This window comes from Chelon labrosus (genome assembly GCF_963514085.1).
Source record: "Chelon labrosus genome assembly, chromosome: 1".
Lineage (NCBI taxonomy): Eukaryota > Metazoa > Chordata > Actinopteri > Mugiliformes > Mugilidae > Chelon > Chelon labrosus.
In genome coordinates, this window is record NC_140337.1 from 2,666,283 (window position 1) to 2,692,013 (window position 25,731).

Below are 25,731 nucleotides of genomic sequence, written 5' to 3' on the forward strand. Positions count from 1 at the left end.
ATTCTTACAAATCTGAACGAGGGGGTGAGAGACACTGCTCCGCAGCAGTTTTTGGATAACTCGGCTGCAGTCTTTTGTGTACGAGGGATGATAACAAAAGCAATCAAGCACTTTGTCACAACACAACTTTTAGCTGAGTTACAGTGAAATGGTTATTTGTTAGATTTAGGGGAAAAGATTAAATGTTAGTGCATTGTGTTAGTGATTAAGTGCCTAAAATGACAGCACTCAGCATGAATAAAAGTTGTCCAACAGCAAATCACAAGACATACACACTCACTTGACAAAACATTAGGTACGCTAGTGAAAGCAAAAGCAAATGCATATTAATATAACAGTCTGTCCTTCAGGTTTTGATCCTTATGGTTCAGATATGGCTGATCTGGAGGCAGTTTTCAGATCAGATTATTGATTATTGGTGTAGGTAAAGTTATTTTAAAAAGCAAAAATATTATCTATATAAAGACCCTGAGGCAGCTGTCCGGAAGAAGAACACTTTACCTACTGTATAAGCTACCCTGTGAAATAAAAGTCCTATGAACTAAAAACGGGCAGCACAGTGGCGAGGTGGTTAGCACTGATGCCTCACAGCAAGAAGGTCCCAGGTTTGAATCCATGGGCCGACTGGGCCTTTCTGTGTGGAGTTTGCATGTTCTCCCTGTGTCTGCATGGGTTCTCTCCAGGTACTCCAGCTTCCTCCCACTGTCCTAAGACATGCTGGTTAGGTTAACTGGTGATTCTAAATTGGCCGTGGGTGTGAGTGTGAATGGTTGTCTGTCTCTCTGTGTTAGCCCTGCGATAGACTGGAGACCTGTCCAGGGTGTACCCTGCATCTCGGGATAAGCTCCAGCAGACCCCGCGACCCTTCACAGGATGAATGAATGAACTAAAAACTTAACTCTGTTAATTGCCGTGCCACGACCATGATAATGAAGCTCAATACGAAATACTGTCTTTATATTGTCTCCTTCCAATTCTATCCAATTAAATCCTTGTTGGGCTCCACAGAGTTCACTCTTCATCCTGTCTAGATCTCCAGCTTTCTCTTCCTCTCATCACCTCCATCACAGTCTAGACCCAGCCATACCCTCTCCTCCTCGATATAAAGACGTTCCAATTGGATCCAATTACCAATCAGTTTACTCAGAGGAAAGTCTCTCCTGATTGAAATTTGGTCTGATTTAGCGATATCACTTATTCTGTTGGTGAATGCTACAAATTCTTGCACACAATGTGTCTACTGGATTTACTTGAAATGCACGTGTTGGTTTTTGCCTTCTGCGTGACATGAAAGTATTTCGGGAATACACAAAAACAAAACTTAAGCTGGACCTAAACTCCCAACCACACAGTGTGTATTAAGTTTAAAAAAAAAAGTTATGAATGTAACCCTAGTTCTTTGCTGAATGTTGCCTAGCTTGATGCAATGATTGACCTGAAGCAGACGACGATATGCCCCCATATTTTAAGGAGTCTCTTTCCTTGTAGCCCTTTTTCTCAGATGACGTGTACGACTGACCGAACGATTTGATTGGTCAGGCAGATCTTGCCAGAGCATAATCGATTCCCACCCAAGAGTTTCCAGACTAACTTTCTGCCGCAAAAATTTATAGGCAGTATAGTTGGTCTGGCATCCAAGCTAAGGTTTAATAGTTTATGCTTAGAAATTACTCACAGTGTGTGGAAAAGGACATGTATAATAACATGTGGGAAGTATTTTTATGTGTGGCTTAACTTGTGTGTAATGGGTGTAAACATGAATGTGCATGTTTGTGTGTATAGTTTACCAGGAAGATGAAGTCAGGTCTCTTGTTGTTGAGGGAGATTGGCGATCGGCTGAGCGAGGTGGACGTGTCGTCGGAGCTCTGCGAAGACGGATGCCGGAAAGTCTGACCGGTCAGCTTTGTGTCGTACAACTGCTCCTCAAATTCTGCACACGCACGTACACAAAGGGACAGAATGCAAAAATAGGTGAATGCTTGCTTACACGCAAATCACGCAACCCGAACTCACACAGCAGATATCTTATTTGCATGGCTGAGAGCGGCTGCTGCTTTGAATCACCATGCAGTTTCCCTCCTGTGAGTCCTGTTGCAACATGAGGAACCTTTAAGAGCTCCATCTGTTTGTATTTAATCCTCTCGTTGGCTCCAACCATTTCTCTTCTTTCATTTATTCTTTCTGTCTATATACAGAATATATCTGCCTTTCTTTCCCTTTTCGTCTTCCACTCTTCCACCCGATAGTCTGTTTCTCCCTCTCTGCCAGCTTAGACGACTCTCCCTCAGGCCATTGTAAACAGATTCCTAACCCCCACCTCTCCTTCATTCTCCTGCTGCAGCACAACACAACCCGGCAGCCAATCCTTTACCCCAAAAACACACTCCCGACCAATTCCCCACTCGCCACTTAGCTCTCACACACACTCATGCTGACAGCTCTAGTGAAACAGCAGCATCAGAGAGGTAAAGAGTTTTGAGTTGAACTCACTTCCCGGGACAATATGGATTCCATTCCTGGTGGCTTATTGTTGCCTAGCGACACAAGGAGGTGGGCGACAAGCCTCACAGACCAAGGAAGGTTAGGGTTAGGGATAGTTTTAGTTTTGTTATTATTAGCTATTTGTTTCAAACATAATACTGTAAATAAGGCAAAAAGAAAATGAGATTTTAACAGCTTGATTGTTGAATTGCTGAAAAAAGTAAAGGCTGCAAGTAAATGCAATTAAACTAAGATAATGAATTAACTAATTAAAGGTGATATCATTTGAGGACAATTCTGAATGTCAGGTTTTTATGAATGAGTTTTTGACTGCATATGAAGATGGACAAATTCTCCATGACTTCACCCGCAAGTTTCCTGAAGATCAGGTTTGAAGCTCTATGCGGTGGCTCTGACCGCCGGCGTCTTGGCATTGTCTCCAACCAACTCCCAACTAATTCAAAAACTGGGCAAAGAGGCGGAGCGCGAACTGAGCTGAAGAAGGGGGTGGAAATTAGACAGACAGTTAGCAACTTGTGAGGGCACACACCCATCTGCCTTAATAATGCATAACTTTACAATATAATTTAAACGGGCCAGTTGTATAAAAGTCCGCACTTTGTACAGTTGTCAAGAATGGAAAAATTAGATATCAACGTCAAAAACATTGTTGTACCAGGAGGTAAACTGCTGATGAAGAGTTGGCCATTTTTACATGGAGGTCTATGGGGGCTGACTAATTTCTAGAGCCTGCCTCAAGTGGTTATTTAAGGAACTGCGGTTTTTGGTACTTCTTAGGTTGGCTGTATTTTTTTGCTCTAAATGTTACCACTTGTTTGAATAAGGTGTATACAAACAGCTGTTTTGAGTATTTAGGAAAAGGAAATAAGAAAGATATAACAGTTTAATGTATTATCTACAACTAGTGACATAGCCATTGTACTAACTAGTTAAATGAGACCCAGTGAATTATTTTTGCCCTAATTTAAATGTAGTATATGATAAAGCAGAACAACTTACGGACTGGTGGCATTTGTTTTTTAAACTTTTTGAAAATGGCTGCTCGACACTGAGTGTCTGGTAAACTCCTTTTGGCAGGTGTTAGATTCGAGCGGATGCAGGCAACGTGGGAGTGTTTTGGAGTCCGCAACCCCTAGTCATGAATAGAAATTAATATACAGCTTTACAGCCGAAAAAATACAAAAAGATAACGATGTGTTTTTTATACGAGGGTAGGCAGTCTACCCACCTACAGCTTGTGCGGTTTTTAATGGCATATGGGATCATTGCTGTTGACATCTTCCTTCTGCTATAACAAAAAGTGCCAGCAGCAGAAAAACGCTGTAAGAGCTCACTCATTCTAGGTACAATTATGCCTCTGAACTTCAGAGGAGACACAGGACAGGCATTACACACAAGAAAACCTTCAGCACGGATTAAGATGATGCTGCAATGTATGTCAGCTGTCATTTCTGGTTCATGTTTTGCAGGTTATTCAGCTTAGTTTGAAAAGCTTTTGTAAACTCAGGGACATTTCACAGAAATACAAGTGAAGTAAAACAATGAAAAACTGGAGCACCGAGACTGACTGTTTTCCATCACATGTTTTAATGTCTGTGGGAAATATAAACAGCGAGCAGGAAACAAATGAGAACAAGGAAATGTAAGGAGAGAGCTGGAAAGAACGAGGCAAAGGGTCAGAACAGAAATAATCTGTTGGGATTAAATTCCTTTAGGTTTAAGAAAAGTTTGGGAGGTTTTGGGAACATGTGTGCCAACGAGGACCAGGATCTGACTAAGCAAGCTGCCCTTTCTCAGCCTGAGGCTAGCATTCCTCTGTTAATCTGGCTGGTATTAACCCTCCCACAAGAAGACTTTCTCATTTATCTCAATTTGCATCATGCAGGCTCTTGCTAACTCGGCCACTGATAGTGTAACACTGCTACCACAGGACTCATATTAGCTGTTAGCAGTGCATCAACATCACTTTCTAATAATTCACCCTTTATGATTGATTAGCAACTGAATAAATTGGTTTAGCATAAGGATTTAAAACTGGGAGAACCCACTAGCCTCACTCAAATGGAACTCAGGAGTTCATGGTCACAACAAGACAAGTCGTGCACGCAAAATGTTGTTCAAGTCGTAACATCAACCGCTGAACAACAGCTAGGACTTTAGCTAGCTAGCTAACAAGCGCCAACTTAAAGTAGGAAATTGAGATCACGTTGAAAGGCATTGAAATATGCAGCATTTTACTAAAACATATTATAAACTAAGAAAAGATGTCTGACTAAATTACAATATATTAACGTTTCATCCACCTCTTGCAAAGTCATGAATACCACAAGAGGGCGCCATTCATGCGAAGTTTACTCGTAAACACAACACTACTTGAAGGCAGCAGGTAACAAAATCTACCTACCAACTCACAGTGCCAACCACACTCCAGGAAGTCACTGTGTCCGTCCAAGACATCGTCACACACTACATGTAAAATCAGCACTTATCATCTTTACAGTTCAGTTTTTGTATGAATTTAAGAAACAAGCTCAAACATGTGGAAACATTGATTTTAGAGGAACTATAAGGCCACATGGTCTTTCAGTAATGTAAGACAGAAGAAGGCACAAGAGTTTTGATGCTAACTCTTTGCATTTCACTTCAGTTTTTCCAGATATTGAAACAAATGGAGATTTGTTTTACAATCTGACAACTTAAAAGTTGTGTGTTTCCCTTGAAAGAAAAGGCTTTTACCTGACAAACTCATATTTAAAAAGTAAAACGAGATCTTTAAAAAGATAAAACAGTTTCAATGAAGGAATACCTTACTGGAAGATCAATGGTATGCACAAATTACACTTTCTGAACCAAAACAATTCAGTTTACAATTAAAAGTGCTGATGTAAATGGTAATTATGCGATAAACTGAGGATTTGTTTGATCACTGCATTCATCCATTCTCCAGGAAGCTATTAGACAATTTACTTTGTCAGCACTTACTTCAAGAAGAAACTTTCCCCTGACTGTTTGTAACCACAGAGTTATTTCACAGATAGAGCTGTGATAGAGCACTGTCAATTTTGCAGTGTTAAAAGTAATTGATTAAAAGTGCCGCACGCAAAAAAAAAAAAAAAACAGCAGGATCAGCTGGTTAGTAAACCATGAGCAGAAGCCAAAACTCGTCTCATCCGAACTGCAATGGCCCAGAGAAATGAGGCGTCAGCAAGTCCAAAGACATGGGGAGGTAAACAGACTGATAAAGAGCAGGGAGATGAGGAAGAGCTGACATTAAGGAGGAACAGATAAAGAGGAGGAAAAGTTCACAGTAGGATAATATGAGGGTGAGGAAGTAGGCAAAGAGAATAAAGCAATTCCTTCAAGACATAGTGTAAGACGAAATGTGAAGAGGTATAATAAAAGAAGGGGATAAGAAATCAAGACGCTCAATAGGATAAAAAAGACAGAGGACATAAAAAGTAGACAGTGTTACACAAATGAGGAAGACCACAGTAAGAATCAGGAAAAGGCAGAAGAAGTAAAGAAGAGGAGAAGCAGAGAAAATGAGAAGATGTAGGAGGAGAAGAAGAGTCAAGACGAGGCAGTACATAAAGACGTGATGGAGAACCTGCACTGAGACTGAAAAACACAATGTAGGTGGAGAAAAACAGCAGAGCGGAAGAAGAGGAGGAGGAGGATTAATTCACGAAACATAACACCAATGAGGCCAAATCTGTCAAAACTATTACCACTTACAGGGGAAGAGGCGATGCCAGGGTTGGTCCACAGCTCAAAGTTCGGTGATTATAAGATAAAAAATAAGATCCATTCATTCATTTCAAATCAAGTATTGAGGCTTCATTGATGGGATCTCACCAATTAGCATTACTTACTTTACATTACTATACAAAATGTCAAACGATTCTTTTAAAATTAAATTAAAAGTTATGTTATATGTAGGTTCACTGCATCCCCAAATTTGTTTTAAGCAATAGCCAACTGCCTGCTTATTGAGAAGCCATTAAACATTCACGCCACAAATTAAATAAAGTCTTAAAGTGTTGTACATGCCTTGGACATCTCTAAACTTTCATTCATTCCATTTCATTATTTTGCATTTTACTCCACTGCTTTTGCAAACCACATTGAATATTATAGATTAAAATGGCCAGTTCCAGTCAAATTGTTTGCCTTGAACATTTAGAACTAACCTAGCATCGTATTAGCTTAGCTTAGCATAAAGACTAGGGAACTGGGGGAAACTGCTAGCCTCGACATGGTTGCTGCCTTCAAATTACACCCAGGAGCTCATGGTTACAACCTGGAAAGTTGTATACACAAAATGCTTGCCGTTCAAGTGGTAGCATCAGCGATAAGTTTTAGGAATACCGCTGCTATGCAATTGTTGCTTATCTATAAGCAACAAAAAGCTAGCAAGCTAATGAAAAGTAACTTAATTTAGATAATGCAAAGTTGGTAATATCAACATTTAGCTAATATGTAATACAAAAAACAAATCGCTGTATGACTACATTATAATATATCAACAGATCCACCTCTACCATTTTCAAAAATGTTAGCGAACATGTCACAACGCATGAACTCTAAGAGGGCGCCACTCATACAGAGTTTACTGGTAAACACGATAAACACAACACCATTTGACAGCAGAGGATAACAAAATCTACCTACCACACTCACAGTGACAACAAGACTCCAGGAAGTGACTGCACCCTTCCAAGACATGAAATATTACACATCAAACTACCTAGTGCCACTTAAGTTGGGTACCTTTTGAATATTTACACAGCTTACACAGTCATAAATCAGATTCATCAATAACTATAATGTATATATCGCTATTTATTTTGAGTATCCTTTTACTTAACTACTGCATATTTCACTCACCATAAATGTCTCGATTCTTTTCCACCAATTTCCGTGGACCAAGCTACCCCACGCAGCCACCACAAATTCTCTCCAGCAGCAATATAAAAAAAAAAACAGCATGCAGCCCAGTAGTAAAAAGTCAAGAGCTTGAAACAGCCTCTAGGATCTGTGCACTGACCGGCAGAAGTCCAACAAGCAGCAGCAGCAGCTCTAAAGCGGAAGGAGAGGGGAAGGTAAACAGTTGTAGATCCATGCTTCAGATAGCAGCCAGGCTCCACTGCTCAGCTATATGACTGTGGGGTACTGTGGTGGGAAAATGAAGGAGGGGGGAGGAGGGATGCTATTGGTGTTCGGCGTGTAAAGGTATGCCGGTCACTCCCCCCCATGCACTCTCAAACACATTGGTTAGGGACGCCCTACCCCACCCCCTTCCTCCGTCCAGACAAACAGGCCAAGCACTCATGCATCACTAACCTGTGTTTTGTGTGTGTTTGTCTGTGATTCTTTCATTCAGGTGTTCTCTAAGTGCACTTCCAGAGTTCCTATGTTCTACACCAACATCCAGATTATTTACACAAGCCATTGTTTGTTTAAGTTTAATAATAGTTTTTGTACTCATGTCTACTTGAACAAATCTGCATCTATGTGTGTTTGTGTACAGTGCATCCATTCATGGGTAAACCAACCAACCATCCTGGACAATGTGCACCCCGCTTGTGTCAAATTTGGGTCACTCTTTCTTTTCCCCTCCAGGAAGACGAAGGGGGGAAGACAGAAATTAACAATACCCCTCTTTCACCACAGCCAGAGTGCTGCTTGTTTGTCTGTGTACAATACATGCACACCACCACATACTGTATGTGTGTGTGTTTGCACGCACCAACATCCATGTCGTGTCTTCGTCCTTGTGATTTAACATGCACAATTGATCATCAATCCACTACAGAGACAAAAGGGGCTGTGCGTTTACCAAGAAAGCGGATGGTTGTGACCTAGAAGGACACGCTTTGGCGGCTCGTAGCCTAGTTTATGTTGGTCAAGAGAAACCTCAAGGAGGGTTGTGATCCAATTATCAGGTCCCCTTTGTATTGGCACAAATTTTGGCTCCAATTCTTGTCAGATATCCAAGGAATGTTTGCAGCTGATTCCAGGATTCCAAGTAGTATGTTTAACTAATGCTAGCAATGTCCTGATTGGTATATTTTTGAAATGACTGGATTGGGTCGGGCTAGTTAATTGTTTTAGGTCTCACATAAACCTAAACCACGTCCCTTTAGCATCAAAATGTGTTCTTCCTCTTCTGTTTTGCTGATTGGCTAGCGCCCAAGTTGCCAAAACATCTCAGGAAAAGAAGAAGAACCAAAATCACGTAATTAAACATATCCTCTGTGTGGAAGAACCTTACTCTGGAAAATGAAGACAGTCAGACAACAATTTGTAAATTTTGCAGCGTGGTAGTGGGAGATCATCATTCAATACTACCAACTTGACTGGCCACCTACACAATATCCTTGGGCAGCTATTGGATAGTGCTTTGCTCAAAGACACCATGACCGCATCTACTGTCAGGGATTTGAGACCTCGGTTTAAACCTGTGACTTTTCAGTCAGTTAAAGCTACTGACACCTTAATCGTGTGTTCTTTTGTTTTGGCATTTTGTCTCACATGCAAATGTCACTGAATTGTAGTATTTAAGGGTGTCACATTTCAGCCTGTATTTGAAAAACATAACAAAAGAAACTCATGGGGCCAAGTTTGTCTGGCCTGATTGACAGCGATGTCACACCAAGGAAAAGCTATACAGAAACTACATTAGACAAAAGAGTAGGCCAAACTGACTCTAATCAAAGAGACAAGGCCTATCTTGTGCTTGAGAGGCAAACAGACTACCCGATTAAAAAGGTCACTCAGTAATAGAAGTTCAAACTATCTACAAATTCCCTAAAAATTGCTCCATTCACTGTCAGAGGTACTGCTCCAGGCAATATTCAGAGTGACAAGGATTCGTTTTAGCTCTCTGCTCATGAGCCAGTTCTGTCCACAATGCTGAATGCCTGCTTAAATTAAATGTGGCAATAAGAAACTGTTTGCATAATACTGTCAAAAGCAGTACAGTACTGTATGTGTGATCACCTTGGATTTTATTTGAACTGACAGCATGTCATTTTTACCCTAAATATTTATAATGATATAATAAATAGATCAAAAGTTTAAGCTTTTTTAAAATAGTGATGATGTCGTGTGCAGTTAAATTAAATTCTGCCTGTGAGATTATAAACTGTTTCTCCCGTATCAGCATTCTCCACTTGATCAATGCTGCACCTGTTCAGTAATGTGTATTGACCGCAGAGAAACCTTATCAGTCTGTGTACATCACGGCGAGCATTGACTCAGGCGTTCTCTGACACAATTAAAGGTCTTCTGTGACATTTTATAGTCAGGTTAGTACAGACGAGGAAACTTTATCGGGTTTGCATCACCTTGACTCAGAGCCTCTCTGATACAATTAAGGGGTTACTATGACATTTTAAAGGTTGGTTGTATCACAGCACCTTGCATTTTCTATGGTGATAAAAGGTTGCCTCATTGGCACTTTAAGTGCTTATGAGACGGCTGCCACGTATAACAAGATATGAAAAGATACAATTATGTGTACTGATCTGCAGAATGTGAATAAGGCTGTTAGGAGCTCTAAGAACTAAAGGGCGATGATGCGGCAGTGGCGACTGACACTGAATGTCAATGAAATTTAGCGAGTTGTTGCGATGAAAGGCTGAAAAACTTTTGGCAACTTGAAGTGCACAAGTACCAAGTTCAAGTCATCACAACTCTGAGGTGACGTGACTGAGGAGGCAAGCGCCGGGAGCAACTGATACAGTTGATTGATATAAAATGGAAGTCAGGAAAACACCATCCACGACTTTGGTTCTTACCAAATTCACCATGCTGACAGTGGGCTTGGAGCGTTGGGTGAACCCAGATTCAACCAGTGGTGAGGGCAAGGACCTAGCTCTGTCCTTACACTTGCAATATTTTTATATTCTTCTTGTCTCAGTCCGAATCATTTGTGGTGGGATATATACAAGATGATTAACTAGTCAACCCTGGAACATCCACTAGCAACCAACTGTCAGCTACAAATCACTTTATATGTGGACAGGACTCAAAGGGCCTGTTTGGACCTTGCGTTAAGATCTGATCTGACACAGACATCATCTGGGGTGCAGCAGAATATTTTAATTAGAACGCCATCCCTGGAAATTTCCATATGTACCGTGATCACTGGTAAGAAAGGTGAATAAAGACAATGGTGATTGAGGAAATACGTTAACCACATGGCTCCTCATACACCAACATTCTTTTATTCAGTTTCTGTAACCGCTCGTCCTCTGGGGGGTCGCGGGTGAGCTAGAGCTTATCCTAGCTGTCATTGGACGTGAGGTGGGGTACACCCAGGTCACCAGTCTATCGCAGGGCTACATACAGTACATCAACATGACCGCATGAATAATTAACACAATCACATTCATGTACTCATATTAAATACTTCCATTTTTAAATTCTTACTTAGCTTTATTTATTTTTTAGTTAGTTAACAGCTTCAAGGACAGAATATTTTAAAAGGCTCTCATTACTAATAAACAGACTTACTTTTCACTAACAGTGCCTTTTCTTTTTCAGGTGATCATTTATAATAGCGTGTTGTTGTTTTTTTCCTGAATGAATGAGCCAAAACTCAGACGCAGGAGCACTCCTGTTGAAGTTAGGTGGTCTTTAATGGGACTCATTGCATTCACACTACCAAAGGAATGCGATCTCTGACCGCCTCCAAATGTGGTCAGAGATCGGAGCTCTCAAATGAGATTATCAATCCCCCCAACACACACACACACACACACAGACAGCCTGAAGGACTACCGCCCAGTTGCCCTCACACCTATTATTACAAAGTGCTTTGAGGGGCTGGACCAACATCACATCAAAGCCTGCCTCCTTCCCAGCCTCGACCCACATCAGTACGCCTACCGAGCAAACGGGTCTACTGAAGACGCCATAGCCACGGCTCTCCACACTGCACTATGAAACATAGCTCAGGACAGTCTGCACCCAGGCCATCATCTGTTCACCCTACTGCCCTTTGAGAGGCGCTACAGGTGCATAAAGACCAGGACAAACAGACTAAGAAACACCTTTTATCCCAGAGCCATTACCCTGCTGAATGGAAATGCTGCCAAAAGATATATTTATGTGATACTATTTATTTTGTTGGCATATCTCAATGCACTTGCACTTTTACTTTATTCCGAACACATACTCAGGATCATGCATTAACTGTTGAATGCTGAATGGCACTTTAAATGTTACGCTTTTAATTTCGTTGTGCTGCTGTGCAGTGACAATAAATTCTGATTCTGAATTCTGATTCGGCGTCCTGGGGGTGTGCACACACATCTTTTGTTCTAGCCACTTGCGATCAGATGGTCCAGATTGGATCTGGACTATCTGGCAAGGTCTTTTTTTTGGTCAGAGAGTGGCATATCATATAAAAACCTCTTAAATGCAGTATTTGATTTAATGAATGTAACCAGTCTCTTTACATAGTACAACAGTACAGTTACGGTTTTATTCCATTTCAACAAGACAGTGTCTCCCTGTGGTTCATAATTGACTGGTTTTACGGTGGAAGGACTTGACTGGAAGGACAAACGGGCACCTACCACTGGTAAAGAACTGGAATACAAACTGCAATCCAGCATCAGTATCAGTGCCCCACTTGTGGCTAAATGAGAATGGCATGTAGTGGAAAGCCTGAAAGGAGAAGGCTGGATCTGATCATCCACATATTCATTCTGCTGCAGGTCAATGAGCAACAATCTTCAAGACAAGAAGGAAAACGAATCCTGCAACAGATGGTAAGGTCCCCGTGAAGCCTCGGCATCATGGAGTCAATCTGAGATCACATGAAGCAACTGAAACCAAATAAATCTTGTAGATCTACATAAATCTTGTTCACCTTACATGTACAGTATATCAATACACACAAAAACCTGAAACAGGCTTTTCTCTTTCAAACATGGTTCTATGTCACGGATGACACACATTCATATACTCTTGTTAGCAGCACTGCAGCGTAGCCATCAACAGTTTGGCAGAGCTGTCGGCCCTCACTGACAGCATCAATGTCTGTGTCAAAGCCGATCAAGTCAGTTATTCAAAGGGTATCTTCAGGGAGAAAGCCTGTTTGGACAGATTAGGATATTCCTGCAGCCTAATTATACCAAGAATATGATATATAGAGAGAATAGATAGTCATGTTTGTCCCAAGTTGAAACAATTATTACTCACATGAGTGGTATAATAATGTGCATGTAAACATTGTCTGCATCACTGTCTAGTGTTTGCTGATATAACCTGATTTTGCTCCACAGACAGGTGGAGGAGGTGGTTTGTCCCTCAGGCCATACGACTCTATAACCTCTCCCTGTGAGGAACCAACTGGACTCTATCAAGTCTTCCAAACCCTTTCTTCTAGTATCCCTAACCTGTATCCAATAACATCCAAAGTGGCATTGTGCAGCTTTGAATTACCGGATGGTTCTTTCTATTTGACACTTCAGAGGAAGAACTACAGTAGTAGTGATTAATAAAAAAAAAAAATAATAATTCATCCTTCATCTTTTCAGAAACTCCCCTCTAATCTTCACGAAACAGTTATCTTCACCTTCTGTTCAGTGAACAAGGAGTAAAAATTAACTGTTCAGACGCCAACCCAAAGAAATCAGGAAAGAATTACTACTCAAAATGCTGCCACTCGATGCACTTGACACATTAATTTCACTGCATTACCAGCACAGACTACTGACCAACAACCCTTCAAGTGACTGTGTCATTCACTGTAGTTTCAGAACTGTTAATCATGTTAACTGCAGATTAGCTTATATAAGCACAGGAAAAAGACTTAGTTTCAGCAAAATCAGCACCACCACGTTATGCAAATACTCCATTACAAGGCTACATTACAAGTCCTATAAATAAATAAATATTTTACTTAAGTAAAAGTACAGAAGTAAAACTCTACTTGAAAAATCGAAAGTATAAGTACTAGCTAAGTTTGGGTACAGTTTTATATTGGGTTCATAACTCTTATTAACTATAGCCTGATGTAGCCAGACTCAATTGTTCTCATAATGTGAATGTGATAATACACCAGTTAAATACCTCTGCATGTAACCGGCTAGTCCTACGACCAAATACAGCCATTTTGTAGTAATCATATTCAAGTCCGTAACGCTCAGATGATGTTACTGGCCCGTCAGATCTTTGTCGGACCATAATCAGTTCCCAACAGAGCGACGGAGCAACACAAAACAAAATTGTGGGGGTGGGGTGGGCTGTATTCAGGATAGATGAAAGGGAGTTGTGGCTTTTAAATGCATTGTGTAGAACATGTACAACCTCTCTGAAACATAATGGAGCATAACTAACTAGTATCAAGTTTGTACGTGAGTAAATGTTCTTTCAACCACTGGTTTACATGCAAAGCTACTTATTCGGATAACGAAGGAAAGTTTTCTGATTACTTCAACAATTTGGCACAAAAATCATTTCAGATATTTCTAAAACTGTGTTGCTATAAATGGTGTACTTGTTTTGGTTTTATATCTCTTTTACCTTTAGATAGTCTGCCATATTTTTGGCAAACAGTGATGCGATAAACTTTTGCCCATAAAGCTGGAATAAGTTTTCAGACACATTCCTCTTTTTATTCCTATTTATACAAATCACAATAGTCAAAATAATTTCATGAGAAGAGTTATTTTATTCCAACTTTATGGGCAACAGTGTATTTGGTATCTTGTTTAGTTTAGCCGCTAATGCCAAGATTCTATTTATTTTTATTTGGAATGTCATGAAGCTTTTTGAGATACTCCCTAGTTCCTGTTTAATTCTTCTGACTACCAGAGGTGGCAAATTCATCGAACCTTGGTTGCATTTGTGACATTTTTTGCTTGGCTCTGCCATTCTTCTAGCTGCTGTGGGCTGCTCACTACAGTTGCTGCCCTCTTCAGTTCTGGGAAACAACCATTGCAAATTGAAGTAAAACACATCACATATGGGTTGCCAGCAAGGAAATATGTTGAATGCACTCAAATTAAAGATTTTCTTAGGTTAAAATACAACATGAAGCCATCACGATCCAACATACAGCTACAACATTCTACACAATGTTATTGCAGGCCGAGTCTTAAGCGGGGCCAGTGGCCAACACAAGCTGCCAGAACCTCAATGTCCTCGCTGACAACTCCAGTGACGTCCTACAAAAGGCACCTCGATGAGGAACTTCATCATTTTTGGTGCACACTTAATCCAAATTATTGCTTTGATTGGTCATGTCAACAACAGATATCCAGTTACTGGAAAGTATAAGTACTAGCTAACTAGGTTAGTTTGGATTTAAGTTTTGCAAGCAAGTACGTGCAAATACAAAAAATGAAGTTCACTGTCAAGTTGAAGGGGTATCATCAATATTTTATTGTTGATTAATGGAGTGCAGAAATAAATACACAATACAAGTCTGACTGCTTTATATCTTGCCAGAATACTGTTTGGAGATAAGGAAACGTCTTTAACTAACTGCAGAGGAGAAGCAGAGTCAAATCTTAGCGGAAGGAAAAGTGATTTTTCCTGTACATCTGCCTTTATTGGAGTGGGACTTATAATATATACATTACTGCCACGGAGCAGCATAAATCTAATTCTAATTGGAGACATAATGCCTCGGTTGTGCTGTACTGCTATTCAGAACAGATAATATGAAAAGCTTGCAATTATTTAAACATGAAGTACAGATGTCAGAGTCATACAGCTGACTCCAAGTACCAAAATTCAAAAGATATAGGTATGTATGACCGCGGGTTTAAAGGTTGTATGAACACACCAAGGCAACAGTTGTTCTAGCTAACATCCAATGACTCCAGCTGGTCACTGGATGTAGACTTTGTTGTGTGTTCTCTGAACAGGGCTGGTGACTTGAGATATAATCTACCCATCGATTTACAACACAGTCTTAACATCAGTCCCCAAGATGTTTCACCCTAATTCACACCTTGAGACTGGAGCCTTTGGCTGATAATAGGTCAGTAGGACACCATTCATTGGAAAGGAAAAACTTGGATCAAACAGTTTCCTCCAACTACAGGTAAGTATCTGGTCGTCAACAGACCCTAGTCATACGAGTTTTTGATACCCAGCACCCACAGATGTTCATATTTAGATCCCAACTACTTGGATATGTTCAAGTACACCTTTCTGGTCCAGACACAGGCAACATGAGGAAATGTCAGTTGGCCTTTGATGCCGGTAGCTCTTTAACGTCAGTTTAGTGTGTCCAGGCCTTAAGGCATCTCTGAGGGACTCAAAACAAATCTAAAAATTGGTGAGGAACGATCATCAGTGAAACACAAGGTTGTTATAATCTGCAATCTGCAAGTAAACACGGGTTGTAGCTCATAACAATTCATATGAAACAGACCAGAAAAAAACATGTCATTGTTATCTATGTGGCATTTGTTGAAGGGTTGTACTTCCCTCTTAGAAAAGACAACAGCATGGAAGGTTTGTTTGAATGGCTAAACCCGACATGTTTGAGTATATTTGACGAGCAATTTAAGCATGTATTATAACTCAAAGCAAAAGCTTATACAGAGTGTCAGATTATTTCAGCTTCCCATGATTGTAGGAAGGAGTGTTTAACCCATAACCTGATCAACATTGTCCGATCTTGACCACAGCTATGGCAGACGAGGAATAGACCCTATGTAGCATTTTTTCAACAGCATTTTGGAAAGCGCTGACAGGAAGTGAGAAAGGCAATAAGAAACAACATATTGTGCCATTTAGTTTAGAGGGCTTTTTTGAATGAAAGTGTCTTATGATTACACTCTCTAATTATAATGGACTTTTCATATTAAATCAAATCCACTCATTAAATAAAATTTGTACACATGACAAATCCAATCAGGAGTAAAAGAGACACAAAACGGTTAATCACCATGAAGGCCCAGTATGCTAATCATTCCATGGTGGGGTGTTGATGATGAGAGGGATCACTGCTGCCCACTTAGCGGCAACAGTGAAATAAATCTCGAATAAATCTCGGAGCCGTGGGGAAGCTGAATCTCGGCAGAAACACAGCCGATCCGTCTAACGCCGGAGGACGACAGCCAGCTTCATAAATATGGAGGGCAGAGTGTTGAGGAGCGGGGAAGAGTATGAATATTTTACTGAGCTGAGGCCAGTGGGAAGGAAGCTGATGGTGAGGATGGCCAGAGAGGGAGTACAGCTGGTTATATAACACACACCCAAACAGATGGACACACTACAGCACGAGCGTGCAGGACACTGGTGTACAAACCGAAATCTCACACGAGGACACACACAGGGACGCGCGGCTCTCTGCGAACGCACAACTGCACGCGCACAGACAGGCGGCGTCGCATAAACACAGAGCGGCACAAATGAACACAGAAAAAGATGAATGGCCACACACACACATGTTCTCTCTCTATCTCTCTCTCTCTCTCTCGCTCGCTGCTGTTGTCCACCCACGACCGTATTCATCCATCTTATTTTCATCGTACACAAGATGCCAGCCCATCTGAGAAAATAACTGGCTTAATACACACATAAACACACGCAGACAAGCAGAATAAAGACAACAGCAACGGAGAAAAGACACAGAGCTGATGTACGAGGCTCCGTGCCGTACTGTATGGCTGCATGCAAACGCCTCCTGTACCATGAATTGCAGTAACAAGTGATGTAATTAAGATATTTAAAGGAATAAATGATAAGAAGAGATGTTTTCTCCCTTAAACAAATCCTATAAAAAGATCAAAACAAACAGCCTCTCTGCCTTAGAGCTGTTTTTTTTTTTAAATCCAAAACCTATTAAATGCAGGGCTGGGTAACAATAACATTTTCATGACATTATCTTCACATCTGCGTTTATTTGGGGAAGCAGCAGTCTGGGAACGTGCCATTAGGATTTTATTTTTACGCATGTTTCAGCTGATACAGAAGAAAAAAAAACTCTGCAACCATTTGGATAGTCCTAATCAGAGCCATTTTGTAATTCAACTCCACAGTGCTTAGATGATGTGTATGACTTCTATCCATCACCACATAAAGCCCACCCAAACATTTTGATTGGTCTGTCAGATCTTTGCCGGGACATAATGAATTCCCAACGGAGAGACTCCAGACCAACTTTCCGCGGCAAAGTATGAGGGAAGCAGTTTTCTGTTCAAAACAGCAGCATCCATTGAGAATCTTCTTTTTTTTTGTCATTCTGTAACTCTCAAAGATAAAGGTGTACTTGTTATTTATATATACAGTATATACACTTCAATTACCTGACCGAGTCCTGCCACCTTCAGAAGTTTTCTGATGACTCTGCGCTAGTAGGACGTATCAGTGATGGTGGGTGAGGAGGCTGAGTACAGAAGTGTGGTGGGAAACTTTGCCACATGGTGCAAGGACAACATGCTGCAGCTGAATGTGACAAAGACAAAGGAGGCTGTGTGGACATTGTCAAGAATTATAAGTATCTGGGAGTGCACAGACAATAAAATAGACTGGTCAAAGAACACTGAGGCACTCAACAGGAAGGGTGACTCTATTTTTTGAGGAGACTGAGGTCCTTCAACATCTGCCGGACAATGCTGTGGATGCTTTATCCACCCTCCTGCATGCTGCTGCATGGGGCAGCGGAGTGCTAACAGACTCAACAAAGTGATCTGCAAGGCCAGTGTTGTTGTAGGGGTGGAGCTGGACTCTTTGACCACAGTTAGAAGGATGTTAGCAAAAGTGAAGACCATCCTGGACAACTCCCCCCATCCACTCCACGACACACTGGCCAGTCTGAAGAGTACCTTCAGCAAGAGACTTCTCCTAGGATTAATAAAGTATTCTGATTAGTCAAGTGATGTGATTTATCATTTGAGTTATCTCGGCTTGCAGTTTCACATCTGACTTGATGTCAGTTTCCACAATGTGTACATTCTACACATATGCGACAAATACTGTATCATAGCTGTGTAACTCCAGTGCACTCTCTATCATGTGTTAATCCACAACAGAAAATAGAATAAAGTGGATTTTTTGGATGTATTTGTGTACATCTAGAAAAGGTCAAGGTCCAAAGCGATTCGCTAATCTCCCATCGCTTTGGAGCTGACAGTTTGCCGGTAGTCGATGTCCCAGGCTCTGCTTGCCCAGGTAACCGTCTTGTATAGTTTGCCACCTAAACGTTTCTAACTGAAACAAGCTGAACATAATCCGTTATTCTTATCACTCACTCACTACTTGACACCAAAACACCATGCCGTGGCTCCATCTGGGTTCACCCTACGCTCCAAGCCCGCTATCAGCATGGGGACTTTGGTTTGTAGAAACCACTGAAAATTGAAATTAAAGTCGAAAATCGCCTGCCAGAGAGCAGGTCAGACAGGTGGCGGCTGGGGTTGGAAAAGTCTGAGCACAAAGTCATGCACGGTGATTCCCTGCAGTAAATGTCTGAGGAGCTCAGTGCTTGAGTCATGTTTCAATCAGCTGTGTCAGTTGCTCCCGTTGGTCCTCAGCTCAAAGTTAAGATTAAATCAGCTCGGTAGAGTATGCGTCACAAAAGCTTTTCATTAACATTTCATGGACTCTTGTCATGAAATCACTACTCGTGTCTTCCTGTTTGTACTCCCATCAATACTTTATATCTAAGTTATTTTGTCCTTCAATTTAACTTTTCATATGTTTGCAATTGGGTAAACATCCAACATATGTACATTTTACACATGCTTAGAGACAAAGCAATAAATGCATCACTAAATCTTACGTCAGTGTGACACTCCACTGCACTTTTTAATGTGGTTACTACAATAGAAACTGAGTACTGCAGTTTATTTTGGTACAATCACTAAAGTAACAAATGAGTATCGATCCACAGCAGAAAATAGTCTATCTCCTGCCCAAGTAAGATTTATTAAAGGCTACAGTGGCGTAGCATAGGTGTTTGAGGTAAACTTTTTGTCTTAAGTAGGAACAAACTGACCAAAGAGGTCCAAGTCTTGATATATGGACTAGTGTTGACAATATGAACAATGTAGACCAATGTAAGGATTATCCATTGACTGTGAAAATTTCCACAATCAATAAAATGTAAGCGCATGGACGTCAAAGCAGACCGGTCATCCGTTCCCTCTCTCAGGTGTTCAAGGTTGCCATGCCACCATTCAGTCCACCTTGTTCATTCAGCTAACAACAGACTGTGTTTTAATGGAAGGGACGGGCAAAGGGCGAGACAGTATGAGTCACTCAGAGAGAAACCGAGAGAGAAAGAGAGGGAGAGGGTTGAGCAACTGAAGGGAAAACAAATACAAACATCACCGGAGAACAAATTGAAAGCCTTGTCCCCTTGAGTGGCAATTTGCATACAGGTTGAACACTACAGCGTCGTCCGTAAACAAGAGATCAGCACTGAAATGACAGCGTTCCACCTTAAAAGACAAAACCCTGACTACTTACTAGGGTGTAAACACACCTTCTTTCACACACACTGCAGAAACGCATTCACAGCGCGTTAAATCACAGAATACTACCTTAAAAAAACAACAACCCTGCAAGGTGAGTCCAGCGCACATCGTCAGCACTGCTCTGATCAGCCAACACACACCCTACAGTGCACTCTAAACACAAGACAGACACACCGTTTCACACTGTACATCTGCATGCAAACACGCACATGCACACAAGGTGGTCGACACACACCCATTTCAGCGCAGTCCACATGCGTGTAAACACTTTCCCACACGCCTCCGCTTCTGCTTCCACTCCCACCCACTCAAAACACAGCCACACTCTCGCCCACACACACACACACACACACACACACGCCATCCATCCATCCATGCAATCCTCTTCTCTCTCTCCTCCTCTCCATCCATCCTTACCTTGCAGCAGGCTCTGGAGGTTGAGCTGCGCCTGCTGGTGCAGCTCCTCGACACACTCCGGCCTGCTCCACGAGCCGAACACGTTCACGCTCTGTTGCCATGGAGACCTGAAGTGGGCCGCGCCGCCGCCGCCGCCGCTGCTGCTGATGCTGCCTCCTCCGCCGCCGCCACCGCTGCTGCTGTGGTTGCCATCGCCGTGGCTGCTGCTGCTGCCGCCGCGCCTGCCGCTCTCTGCCTCTAGACCGCTGGTGGCTGGAGGAGAAAACAGAGGGAGAGGGAGGAGGCAAAAATGTTGAGAGGAAGTGATGGATGGAGGCAGAGAGGAGGGAGGGGAAGAGAGGAAGTGAAATAAGGAGGGAAATAAGATTATTGGGAGTGAGGTTGGGTAGGGAAGGGAGGAGAGAAACGAGAGAGGGAGGAGAGATAGATAAAGGTGGATGGGGAGATGGAAGATGAAAGGAGAAAATGGGGAGAAAGGAGGAGGAAAGGGGAACAAAAGAGAGGAATTATGAGAAAGGGGTAGGTAAGAGTAGGAAGCCGGATAGAGGACGGAAAAGGAAGGGATGGAGGGAAAAGAGAGACAGAGAGATGAACAATATGTAAATAAAAATGTATGAATTTGCATAACTAATACCCAGAGACGTAGATTACATAACGCAGTGTGTTGTCAGGGAGAACAAGGACCGAGGAAGGAAGGAGGGAGGGAGGCAGGGATAGGGGGTGATAAAATGAATGAGGGATTAGAACGAGGGAAGAGAGTTAGAGAACAGATTTGGAGGGGAAACAGAGGAGGAGCGCTTCATTAGGAGGGGGAAAGAAGTGGGAGAAAGATAGAGGGGAGAGGGAGGGGGAGAAGGAGGGATTAGGGCAGGGAGGTATGAGTGGGAAAAAGAGACAAAAAGGGATTGTGGCTTTATGGAGAAATAGAGGAACAAGAGTGGGAGGTGGTGGAAAGTAGGGATAACATTTAAAAGGAGGAGAGCGGTGGAATGAAGGCAGGAAAGGAGGGAGTTTGTGTAATTTGACTACAGAGGACAAAAAAAACAAAAGGACTGGAAAAAAAAAAAAAAGAGGCGTGAACGTCGACCCCTGTCACTATCAAAGCTCCAACACAAACAGACAATCAAAACAGGTCTCCCCGAGAAATCGCAAATGGCCATTCAACGTCGACATGAATGAGACGTCGCCTTGAATCAGCGCTGATGAAATAATTTGACACCTCCAGCAGCTGATAAAACATGACTAACAAACACAGGAAATCCCAAATGTGACAGCCGTTGCCGTCCAAACGAGCAGCCAGGCTTGTAACGGAAACACGGGTGAAAGACAGTACAGTCATTTAGAGAGTGTAATTAGCGTTAAGGTGAGGAAAGATGGGAGCTGAGTCTGCAGTTCATTTTGTGGCAAGAATTAGCCAAGCCCTGGATAAGTGGGGTTCCTGTTACGGTGCCTTATGGAACTCTTGGACACAAAATGTTTGGCGTTCAAATGGAAAGTTGTAAAAATACCGCTGCTAGAATGGTCGAATATATGGAGAGTGCTGTAGGAAGACTTTAATAAGATTCTTTGAGACCCCCAAAATTAAAACGACATTTCTGTCAACGACACAGACATGTTGGAGCCAGTGTAGAGCAGTGAATGTAGATATCTTTTGTTTTGTTGCCCTGGTATTGTACAGTTTTGCGAGACAGCTGTGAAATAGCCAAGTATTTTGTGCTGTATTTTGGCAGTATGATTGGAAATGTCAAGGGAAGATAAACATCTGTTCAAAATTTTGTTAGCAGCTTGTGAAAAAGATATCATGAGGAGATGCAAGCCAGATCCATCAACACAGGACGAATGGCTGAAGCTAGCGAGTCGAATGCGTGTTATGGAGCAGCTCCATAAGAATACAAGAGGAGCAATGGACTTGTCACAGCTTGTATATTTTATTTTGTGACAATACACTAAAAAAAAAAAAAAAAAAAAAAACACTGCTTGGCAACTTTATTTGCATTTAGAAGTCACCGAAGCTAACAGTTAGCAAGCTAGTACAAAAGATTAAGGCTGTTTCCAATATTAGACTAAACTACAATATATTAACTTACCATCCATTGATACTATTTCTCAAAGATGTCAACAAACACATCACAACTCATAAACCGAAAATGTCCTCTTACAATTCCTGACTTTTATTGTGAACACCGTGAGCTGATTTGATGTGGCATAATTCCATTAACATCCGCTTCTTTTTATTTCTGTTGAGTTTCACTCTGTACACAACTGATTGAAAGTGAGCAGCTCATGTTGGAGTTGACGTTAATAAATGTGGATCAGTAACTGCCTCTGAAATCACTGCAGCACGCAACATAGAAAAGTCATCTGAGTAGATGTTGTGGAGAACTGGACTTGTCCGGCCGCTGGGGCACGTGAAGTACAGTCTGTGTTGTTACGACATGTAGTTACATTTCTGAGAAGGTGCACATCAGGTTACAGCGTAGCGTCCAGACCTACAACAGACCTAGCTACAACGTAGAAGTAACCGTGACTATAAATAAAGCTTCAGGGTTAAATGCTGCCTTCAAATGGAATCCGTGAACTCATGGTTACAACAAGGGATGCACATAACGTGCTTAGCTTTCAAGTGGTAACATCAGTCTTAGCGGTGAGAGCACTGCTGCTAGGCTACTGTTAGCCGCCCAAGAGCAACAGAGGAAGTTTAGCAAGCTAACAACCAGTAAACTTAGAAGACTGTTAGAAATGCGAAGGCATAATGAAAGGATAAGGCCGTTGGGTATATCAACATTTTCCTCAAACATAGCACAATATTAAAAAGAAAATTTTATCTTGAATACCACAAGAGTAGGCTGTTTTAACGTAAACCCAACTCCAACCCCAACGAGTCACCTTAGTTCCATTAGCATTAGCTTCTTTTTTATTTTTCTTTATATATGTGCCAAAAGAGAAAGTCCTGCATTACAGCAACCCAAACTGAGGACATGAAGGCATAAATGCATAAGCGTACACCTTTTCAAACCATTAACTTTTGGTATCATTTACACGACGCGCTACTTCCTTCATTTGCAGTTATCAGTTACAGTAGGAATTATATTGTTTTCTCTTTTTCTGACAATTAAAAACCAGATCTTAAAAAGCTATATTCACAGCATATAGTAACCTAAGCTAACTAAATCATTTAGATACTCAGACATGATGGTAATACTATGGTCTCATAGTATCACTGACAAATAGAATGAGTCATGTCTTACTGCCTTTAGAAAATGAGATTTAAAAGATTGATATTTCAAAAGACTGAGACCAAAACAGGTCCTTGTCTTTCAGGATTAAATTCAGTTCTTTTCCGTTTCTTTTTAACAGTTGATGTTAGAGTGCCAGTGAACTCAGCTGACAGAAATAAAGTCAAGCTGAGCTGCACCTTACTTGAGACAAATTGTCCTGTAACAGAAGTGTCAACTCCTGCTAAGGAAAATGCAGTATACATTCATGTCAGGCTGTTCCTGAGCAAGACATCGACTAGTGTCCTCTAACACCCTGAATCCAAAATACAAATATCAACTGCAACACGTGTGGGGGAAGTATTTCCGAGGTGGCTGCACAGAAACTACTTCTTGATTTGAAGCAGCGTTGAAAAAGTGGTTAAAATTTAAAGAGCGCTCGGTTCCCCGCCGACAGCCATACACTTTTTCTACAGTGATATCACGTCTTGTTTGCTTCGAAGCAGACGTCTCCTCTCAGGAAACCCGCCACACTGTATGGAATCACAATTTCACCCCCCCGGCTACCGGGTTCATCTTCCTAAGCTGCTTTTGCACAATCGGCTCCCACCAGAGAGAGCTACTGTTTATGATACAGAAGTACACGTCAGTTAGCATCAGCCTCAGAGAGGAGAACAAAGGCGACACTGCATTATTTAAACGTAATGCTGAATAGTCATCTACTCACACCGTGGAATCCATGTTTGTTTGTTTTTTTTCATTTAAAGCCATAAATACCTTCATTTAAGCAAGTCTGGCCTTCTCTTTATTGTTTCTTCCTCAAGTTAATCTGTGTTCAATGACAGAGTGTACTGTGTCGTAGGTCTTGCTGCAAGCCAAATATCCCATTAGAGAAACTGACCTTGGAGAAGAGGCTCACATTATTAAGTCGGAAGTAGTACTGTGTGTCTTTTTCACTATCTATTTGCAAAATGTCTTCCAATGTACCGTATATAACCCAAGCTAATGGCACAAAATCAAACAAAATTGGGGTGGGTAAAGGTCTATAAGGAACTTACATCTGCATTATTTTTAAGACTGGATTTGTGCTTTAGGTAAATATGGATACTGCAGATATGACTTGGAGACTTTGCATCGCAAATTTTTCAGAAGTTTGATTATTTGATGAACTGGGTTGAATATTGTGTTGAGTAAAAGTGGGATTTGGAGGGATCAGCGTTAAGAACCAGTGGATGAAACTCTAAGGTGATCTGGCAACTGGAATAGAAGTTTCTTGCTCTGACATATGCCCGAAGAAAATGAGAGATATTTTACGCCTGCTCCCCGTGTCAGAAATAGACTACGGTGTATGATTGAGCGCGCACTGGGAACATCTTTTTAAAGCGCCGGCTTCCTTTTCTCAAGAAAGAGGGATGCACTCTTAAGACTGCTCAAAGCAGAGTGAGTACCTAAACAGGAAATGTTCCAGCCTTGTAAAGGAAAAGAACTTCAGGCTTTCTAAAGCTAGACGGCTATGTCTACAGAACAGTACTGAATCTACAAGTTTTTGAAGATGTGGGAATAAAAAGTTTGTGTATACCATTTGTGTGTATCTGTGAAAGTTAGGTAATGTGTGTTTAAGTCACACAAGTCTCAGGGGTTTCTGAAAGTGTGGCACAAATTACTAAAATAGATGATCCAGAGAGAGTGTGTGTTAACTACTTTTGATATTGTCATAGCTTTGAGACGTCCCTGTGACTGGGCACTCAGGGTTTCTCACTGTTCTCACTGCACATCAACAAAGAAAAGACTCATCGTCTGTCTAACGAGGTTTTTCACAGTCTTGAGGCCTTGGAGGATGCATGCTCACGTCCAAAGCACACCACTGCAGCACAATGGCACATCTTTCACAGCCTTTAGAAACAATCAAACTAAATCAAATGATTGGCCTGGGTATTGAGTTCTCGCAACTAGTCTACCTTGACGCTGAGTTCTTCCTCCTGCTATGACAGGTACAAGACCTTACACGAACCTGCCACCTGATTCAAGGGCATAAAAGAAGACAACCTGTCACCTCAAGAGAAAAACTGGAAGCACATGGCTAAGATGTGTCAAATCAGAACCAAGTTATGACACTGATTTTGAGAGGTGCTGATGCTGGA

The 25,731-nt window shown here is 41.5% G+C and overlaps 1 protein-coding gene across 3 annotated transcripts in view; it reads right to left on the reverse strand.

Annotated features, from left to right (window-relative positions):
- The window catches only part of nhsl2 (NHS-like 2), a 140,122-nt gene that overhangs the window by 22,570 nt on the left and 91,821 nt on the right, over positions 1 to 25,731 (reverse strand). For 2 of the 3 annotated variants that reach the window (XR_014699203.1, XM_084550143.1), the window contains exons 1-2: positions 20,376 to 21,003; positions 1,788 to 1,930 (exon numbers count right to left, since the gene is read on the reverse strand). Coding sequence is in view for 2 of the 3 variants with exons in the window: in XM_084550143.1 (XP_084406269.1) it covers positions 1,788 to 1,930; positions 20,376 to 21,000 (768 nt within the window). In the remaining variant the exon portion in view is untranslated. Of the gene's footprint in view, positions 1 to 1,787; positions 1,931 to 20,375; positions 21,004 to 25,731 lie in introns of those variants that run through there. The other variant, XM_084550144.1, reaches the window with a different exon arrangement.